Consider the following 8,374-nt stretch of genomic DNA (forward strand, 5'->3'; position numbering starts at 1 on the left):
TTAAACCAATTCTGAGATTGCTTGCAATCCAAATGAAATAAGTGGGTTAGGAATTCCTGATGAACATGTCAGAGTTGAACAAACATGCCACGATTTCTGCAGGTTGACCTCTTCGTGTTTGACTAGCCATAGGATAACATAGTAATTTGTTGCTATGTTGCAACTTTGGTCACCAACCTCCTGGCAATGTCATTCAGAGCCACACCTCAACAATGGAAAACCAACGAAACCCTTACTGATTGGACACGATCGTGGAATGCATGACCCTGTGAATTTTTGGTGTGCATAGGATCTCAGCTGATAGAAGAGCGGGGTGAAAAGGGACGAAAAAAAAGAAATATACAAGCATTGGGGCCACAGGTGGAGACAACTAGGAAGGGAATAAATGGAGAGAGGGAGAGCCAGACACAGACACAGACAGGAATCCCAGTAACCTTGAAGTAAGAAGGTTGGGTTATGGGGATTAATGGGGGTAAAAGTGAAATTGCAGGTTGGGATGGGGGATGACATAGGATTATGATGTGTTGCCAATTGGAAGTTCTTGAGTGAAGAGTGTGGTTGAAGAGCCTCAAGAAATAATTAACTTGTGTTTTTTTTAAAAATCAGTTGTTTTGCATTTAAATCAAACATCGGTTCGTGTGCACAAAACAACTAAAATATGTAAAAATGGAAAAAACTCAGTTGAAGTTTGTATTGTATTATTGTTAGAAAGATAAGGTCCGAAAACACCATATCTGTGGTTGTAAATGTGCAGATATCTTGTCACTGCTGTATCATTATAAGCATGAACTATAACTGCTCAGTTGTTGTCAGGTGACCGAAAGCCTCCATTGACTCTGCGAAAGGGTTTTAAGGGAAGTCAAGGAACTCGTACACAGGACAAAGCCATTTAGGTCATTAGGCTTGTGCTATATCAACATCATATTAAATCAATCTGTCAGTGTATATATTTCATGGAGGGTGAGGAAGGGGGGGGGGGTGGAGAAACAGAGACATAACTACAACGGCACTCAGTAGAGTGCATACCTCTGCCAGGCTGAACAGGTTTACGTTTTCTCTCCCACTGATGGGCCAAAATTCTAAGTGGTTTTTGTGTCCTGGAATACAATTCGATCCACTACAGGGATATATAACCGGTGTTGTATTTGTCACTAATTATCCGAGAGAGGTTGTGCAATTATGGCTTGTTTCAAACAATGACATTTGTTATCTGTGTGAGAATGTGGCTTGTGCGGTTGGTGCTTGTTGTGGGGAGCATATCGGTGAAGTTTCCTTCTCCTCTGATAAGGTGATGGATGATGCCTACTATTCTGTGTCCCCAAATGAGAATGTCACAAGGAATGAAAAGCAAGTATTTGTTCAGAAGTACTCTCATTTATTGTACGCCGCTCCCCTTCCCAATTCCATATCCAGGTGATGCATGACATCATCGCTGGGCACTGAAGGAAGGGAGAACTCGGTTTTTATTCCCCGCCGCGTGGCGGACGGGGGGTATTGTTGTCACCCAGGTCGTCCGTCCGTCCGTCCGTCCGGGCGTCAACATTTATAGCTGTGAGTGTGATAACTCATAAACTGTTCGCCATATCGATTTGAAATTTGGGTCACACATGAACCACCTGAAAAGGAAGAACCCCATTGATTTTGGGCGTGGCCGGATCCAAGATGGCCGACTGGGGTGGCCATTTTGAAAAAAAAATGTTTTTTGTAATAAATGGAAAACTGCTTATCTGATTTTAATTATTTTGGTTACTACGTTCCTCACCCCTGGGGAACTTTTTCGAGATGATGACCAAATGGTGTCTTGTTTCCAATTCACCTCTCTCATTATCTGGAATATGTATGACCTTTTTCATTCAATGGCGGGGGATTCCCCATCTCTGATGGTATATTTACTCCGTTTCTTTGTTGTTTGTCTGGGCGATATCTCGGCCATCCTTCGAGCTAGGAAGCTGAAATTTGGAGGCAAAAGTGAAGATGTGCTTTGACAAAAATAGTATTTAATATTTTTGATTCATCAATTAATTGATTAATTATGTAATAATTATCGATTTATTAATTACTCATTTATTTTCTTTCTCATCTGAGCAATATCTCGGGCACCTTTTGCGCAAGGAATCTGATATTTCGACATGACAGTGAGGAAGTGATTTGGCTCTTAAGGGTATTTTTGATTTATTGATTAATCGATGAATTTTTTTTTGTTGTTGATGAATTCATTTTCAAAAAGTTAAAGATTCTGATGAAAGAGTGGTGGTTTAGGTATGCTCTTTTCCAATTGATTCAGAAATTAATTATTTTACGATTATTTTTTATTTATTTTAATTCTGCAATTAATCAATTCGTCAATCACTTATTTTCACTGCTCCCTCCAAATTCCATCTCCATGTGTTGCACGGCAGCATCGACGGGCTCCGAAGGCACCCTGGCAATGTCACGCGCTGGAGGATTTGTTATTTATTTATTTATTTGGCATCGGGGCGGTGTACTTTGAACGTACCTCAACTTGTTTCCTCTTACTTGATGGAGAAAACTTTTTTGACATGGCGATGCTTTAGGAAGAAAGGGAGGGAATTTGCGGGATGAAGGACAGAGTGGTTGGAGGAAGTGAGGAGTTGTTGGAAATTATCAGGTGTGTTGTCAGAGTTGAAAGCTTTTTGAAAGACACAAACCCGAACACTAACCAAGCATTTTAAAGATCAAAGTGAATGGATTTGTTAAATCGTTTTAGGATAGAGTGCAGGCCAGAAATAAAATAAAAAATCAAGATGATGATTACCCACTTATTGACTGATCAGCAGTGAGTCCGAGCAATTTGAGGAGAAAACGTGTGGCTAAATAGACATGGATGGATACAAAAACGTAGGTTGTGTAGAACACCATGGCAATGGTGCTGATAAATATGAAGTTGAAGAGGGTTTGTTCCCAGGGCTCCATGACATAGCAGCAAGTCACAAGCAGGTACTGATAATAGAGCCAGCATAGTTTGTCCAGAGCATGCCGCAGGAAAGTCGCCATGGGTCCTTCACCTGCACAATAAAAACAGGTAGGTTGGTGTGGTGCAAATAGTCATGCAAGTTCATCAGTGTAGGCAGATTGGATGAATGCTTCCAACAGAAGCAACACCTTTCAAGGAAGGAAATGCATTATTTTCCTATCGATGTTTACTTGCAACTGCCTTTTGATTGCAGTACCTGTTGTTATGTTATCTTATTAGTTGTCTTTACACTTTACTTGCCTTTATCAGAGAATCAGCTTCAGCCTACATCTGGCAGGGGTTATTCATAGTTTGATACAACAATTAAATAGATTATGGGTGTATATTGTATGTGCCATGTGATGCACTAAAATACATGCAGAACTACAAGGGCACTCGGTAGATGGCATACCTCCACCAGGCTAAACAGTTTACGTTTTGTATCCCACTGATAGGCCAGATCTGCATTCAGACCGTAGCCAAAATTGAATCGACTGGTTCTTGTCACCGACCCAACTCATCCACCAAATTTCAACAGACATGCAGACAAACAACCAGGGGTAAGAACATAACATCCGTCCACTTTTGGTGGTGGAGGTAATAAGTTTTTGCTTTGGATCTCTTGATGTGTCTTTGCTTGAGGGACAGGGGTTTTGGTTTGCTCTGATCCGTATTGGTCATGGAGATGTGATTTTCGTCATCATTCACCCTTTCTCTGTTGTATTCTTCCTCGTTTGTCATATTCTTCTTCTTTGATGGCCACAATTACTCCCACATTTTTGTGGGTTTGGCCGGGGGAAGTTTGACCCAGGTCATTCACGAACCAGGTGGCCAGTCCTGACATTCAACTAAGGTTAGGGCAGGAATTCGTTCATGGTGCCGGCGATAGCTCACCAACTCTTCACGAAGGACACCGTGGGATCTTTAACATCCACCAATGAATGCTAACACGTGGAACCGTTTAACGTCCATCCAAGGGATGGCACACACGTTGATGAATCACTCTGCAGGTGACACACCGGGATGACAGTTTATAACTGGGCTGAGATTCAAACCCAGATTAGACAGCTTAGAGGTGAATGTGCGTACTTCTAGGCCAAATATTCAAGTAAATCTTCCTTTACTTTTCATGTTTGCTGTCAAAAATAAACTTTTTTACCAAAGACAATTTAACCTTTTTCCATTTCAAAGGCTCATGGAGGAACTTTTAAATCGACATAGGCCATTGGTGAACCTCCACTCCATAAGAACACCAGCAAATGATGAGCTAACCCAAAAGAGCATAACTTGTCTTATCTTGGATCACAACATCATGATATTTGCTCTCAGGGGGGAACAGCAAACAGTGCAACCCCAAAATTATAAACTTGAAGCAGTTGCCTGGCTACCACGCTCACCTTGGAGCTGTCTGGTCTTGATTTCAGATTTAATCACCTAAATTGCTGTTCTGGTTTACTGTCAGCAGCGGTAGTTTCCTAATGGAGCATGGTGATGTAAACCTCGCTTCCCCACCTGTAATCATGTACAAACTAAAGATCCCAACATGTCTTTGGAACCACTGATATGGATATGAAAGGCCAAATGATGTCTTCCTTTGTCTACACATTTTTTCCCCTGTCCTTTAATTTTAATGATGAATGTTATGAGATACAAAGTTCCATAGATGCACAGCAAACGTTGTAAAGTTGAGCCATTAGTCACGTGTGAGGGGGAGTGGGAAGTTGAGGACTTGAAGTCAAATTTTGCATTGTGTAGATGTTCCATGGGTCGCTGCTGGTCTTATAGATTCTGCTTCATGCAATGGCTTCCATGACTTGAAAGCCCGGTTAACATGTACCTCCTACACTGTGGTTAAACTGAGGCGGTTGAATAGGACCTGTAATTATAAAGCAGGGATTGGTTAAGTTGTATTTGACATTCACTGAAAAATTATTTCTTCTTCTTCTTCTTCTTCTTTTCTTCTTCTTCTTCTTCTTCTTCTTCTTCTTCTTCTTCTTCTGCTTCTTCTTCTTCTTCTTCTTCTTCTTCTTCTTCTTTCGGCTGCTCCCGTGAGGGGTCGCCACAGCGGATCATCCGTATGATCCGCATTGTGATTTGGCATATGTTTTACCCTGGATGCCCTTCCTGACGCAACCCTGGTCGCCTCTTACGACACAGGGATATGGTACACCTATTTTTAACCGGGGTATACACCGGCCCAGTATACTGGTACTCATTTCGCCGACCTCGGAAGGATGACAGGCTGAGTCAACCCCCTGGTGTATTAATTCAGTGGCCCAACGGGGCTTGAACTCAGGACCTTTTGGATCCCAAGCCGCTGCCCTCACCACTGCGTCAACACCAGGCTATCACTGAAAAATTATTTACAAGTCGGATAATCCGGTAACTGTGCTTCGAGGCATTCATGGAGGTGGTCCAACTTGACTTTTACATAATCCGTGGCAGGAGCATGCTCAAAAGGTATGCAAGTTTTGTGTCCCAAGGCCTTTATAGAGGAGGCATGCTGCAGCAGTGTGTGTTTGCATGCCAGAGAGGCTGGGCCTTTACGGGGAGGGTCAGGTCAGATATCTGGCCCATCCCCATTTCCTTGGGATGCTGATCAACCTGCTGCAACCATGAGGTATGTGGTCGGCCAATTGGCCTTCTCCACACATGAGGCTCCCTTGCTGAAAGAATCTGGTGAGCAGGATCAGCGCTAGGAAAACGAGCCAAATGTCCATACAGCCACAGCTGATGCTCACAGACTATGCAGGTAATAAATCTCATTTGAGTCTCTCTCAGCAACCACTCATTGGACACAAAGTCTGACCAGCGATATTGAAGGATTCTCCGAAGAGACCAAAGGAATTGTCGCCGTCTCAAATCCCTGATCAGAGTCCAAGTCTGACATCCGTAGAGACAGACTGGAAGCACCAAGGACCTGAAGACCCGGACTTTCATCTACCTGCACAGGTACCGGCAGCGCCACACCCCATGACCAGTGAATCCATGACACCCCGGGCCCGACCCAGACCTCTATTGACCTCTGGCTCACAGGCAGTAGAGGCATGAATAACACTGCCATGGTAAGCGAATCTCTCTGTGACCTCAACATCCTCGCCCAAAACAGGTACAGACAAGACAGCAGCATCTAAGATGTCATTTAAAGCCTGGATCTTCGTTTTGACCCAGGAAACCCATAATCCCAGCGGCTCTGACTCCTCATTCAGCACCTCGAGGGCCCCCAAAATGACATCTAGAGTCTCCGCAAAGATGACTGCATCATCTGCGAAATCAAGCTCAGAGATCTTGACATTCCCAAACGATGCACCGCATCTTGATCTCTCAGACATCCTCCCGAGAACCCAGTCCATGCAAGTGCTGAAAGTGTGCGGGCCAGTACACACACTTGACAAACTCCAGTAACAACTGGAAATAAGTCAGAGATGGTACCACCACATCTCACAGCACTCTCAGTACCAGAGTATAAGTCAGACATCAGATTGATCAGTTTTGGTGGTATCCCACGAAGACCAAGAATCCTCCAGAGGATATCCCGATTCACTGAGTCAAATGCTTTACAGAAATCAACATATAATCGGCTGCAAGCAGCCCCTGCCGAAACTCTCGTCTGCATTTGGTGAGGACCAGAAGAGCAAGGATACGGTTAATCGTTGACCTCTTTGGTGTAAAGCCTGACTGCTCTGGGCGCTGGCACTGAAGGAGATGGTGGTGAACCCTATCAAGAATTATCGAAGCAAAGATCTTGGCAGGCACTGAGAGCAGCGTCACCCCTCGGTCGTTGTTGAGAGTCCTGGAGAACACCCTTCCCTTTCCAGAAAGGGACAACAAGGCCCCTCTTCCAGTCAGTTGGAATGATGCCTGTGTTCCAGGCAGAGCACAGAACTGCATGCAATGACATGAGTGCAGCATTTCCACCAGCCTTGAGAAGTTCAGCATGGATTCCACAGATCCCTGGAGCTTTACCCCATTTCAACTGGTTCACCGCAGCCTGTGTTTCCACAAACGAAGGTGGATCACAGTTAATTGGTTCAGCAATTGGGATTGTAATACCTCTGACATCAAACTCGACAGCTGCTGTATCAGCCTGGTCCAGCCGCTCAAAGTAACCAGCTCAGTGGACTTTAAACCGGACTCCTCTGTAAAGAGCCCACCACCTTCCCCTCTCACTGTAACTGCAGTACACCGAGAGATGGACTTGGAGGAACACAATGTGAGAAATCCCCTGTAAGCAGGATGAGAATCACTTGATCACAGGTGATGCTCTACCCCTCACAGATTCCTCGCACATAGGCCTCCTTGTCCACCCTTAGTGCACGTACAGTTTTATCCCTCAGCTCCCTGAACAGCTCAGCTCTGCCATTCAGCCTGGCCCTGCGACTCTGGTCAATTGTATCCATTGTCCCGTGAAAGACAAAATTCTTCTTCGCCCTCTGGTGAGTTCCAAGACATCCACCGGCAACATCAAGGACGGTGGTCTTGAAGGCACTCCACAACTCTTCAGGATTCCCCAAACCACCCAATTCTCCACCCAGCCTGTTTGCAAACTCTGAAGCTCCCCCCTCATCCTTCAGCCTACCAATATCCAGCCAAGGCTGGGATGATACCATTCTCCCAGACTTAAGCTGCAACTTCAGAGTTGCTACAACAAACTTGTGGTCGCTATTTAGGAACTGAGCAATCCTGGAGACCCTGCAGTTCTGGATCATCCTCCAGCGACCATAAATGATCACATGGTCAGTCTTCTTTGCCACACGACCAGCGAGGGAAGACCAAGTCCAGCGATGAGACTGTGGGTGCTGAAACCATGAAGCAGCCACTCTCAGTCCATGACTTCTTGCAAAGTCAAGGAACTTTATGCTATTCTGGTTCACAATTCCAGACCCATGGGGACCAACACATGTCTCATACCCATCCCAATCAGTTCCAGTCGATGCATTGAAATCCCCCAAGACCAGAAGAGTAGAGTAGAGTAGAGTAGAAGAGAAGAGTATCTCACCTGGGGCACTGATCAACCACAGACTCGAGCGTGGCATGAAATGCGTCCTTCACAGTGAGATCACTTGCCTCAGTCAGAGCATATACAGACACCATGGAAATAAAACAGACATACAGATATTCAAGGAGTGACTCATCCTTGGTCTCATAATACACTCGTTGACAGGCGTTACCTCAATTATCATTGGAGTTAGCTTAGTGGACACAGCTCCAGTGACTCATTAGGCATTGTAACCATCAGCGTGACCAGACCAATCGTCGGTGTTCCCATGCGCCATGATCTCGCTGCAATCCGGTCTCCGAACCTCAGAAGGTGCTGCAATACCGATGTCCAAACGCTGGAGCTCAGTTGATAACAAAGACAGGTGATTATCCTCTCTTCGGGACAGGACATTCCAGGCA

The 8,374-nt window shown here is 44.8% G+C and overlaps 2 protein-coding genes across 5 annotated transcripts in view; one reads left to right on the forward strand and one right to left on the reverse strand.

The window, feature by feature from the left end:
- The window catches only part of PROSER1 (proline and serine rich 1), a 101,816-nt gene that overhangs the window by 39,395 nt on the left and 54,047 nt on the right, over positions 1 to 8,374 (forward strand). The window lies entirely within an intron of this gene.
- Positions 2,733 to 3,359, reverse strand: LOC147012886 (serine palmitoyltransferase small subunit B-like). Its single transcript, XM_085854208.1, has one exon. It carries the CDS (start codon positions 3,013 to 3,015, stop codon positions 2,773 to 2,775), a length of 243 nt encoding a protein of 80 aa, XP_085710334.1. The 5' UTR covers positions 3,016 to 3,359; the 3' UTR covers positions 2,733 to 2,772.

Source organism: Eptatretus burgeri, chromosome 14, assembly GCF_056783735.1.
Source record: "Eptatretus burgeri isolate ZD-2024b chromosome 14, Ebu_testis_v1, whole genome shotgun sequence".
NCBI lineage: Eukaryota > Metazoa > Chordata > Myxini > Myxiniformes > Myxinidae > Eptatretus > Eptatretus burgeri.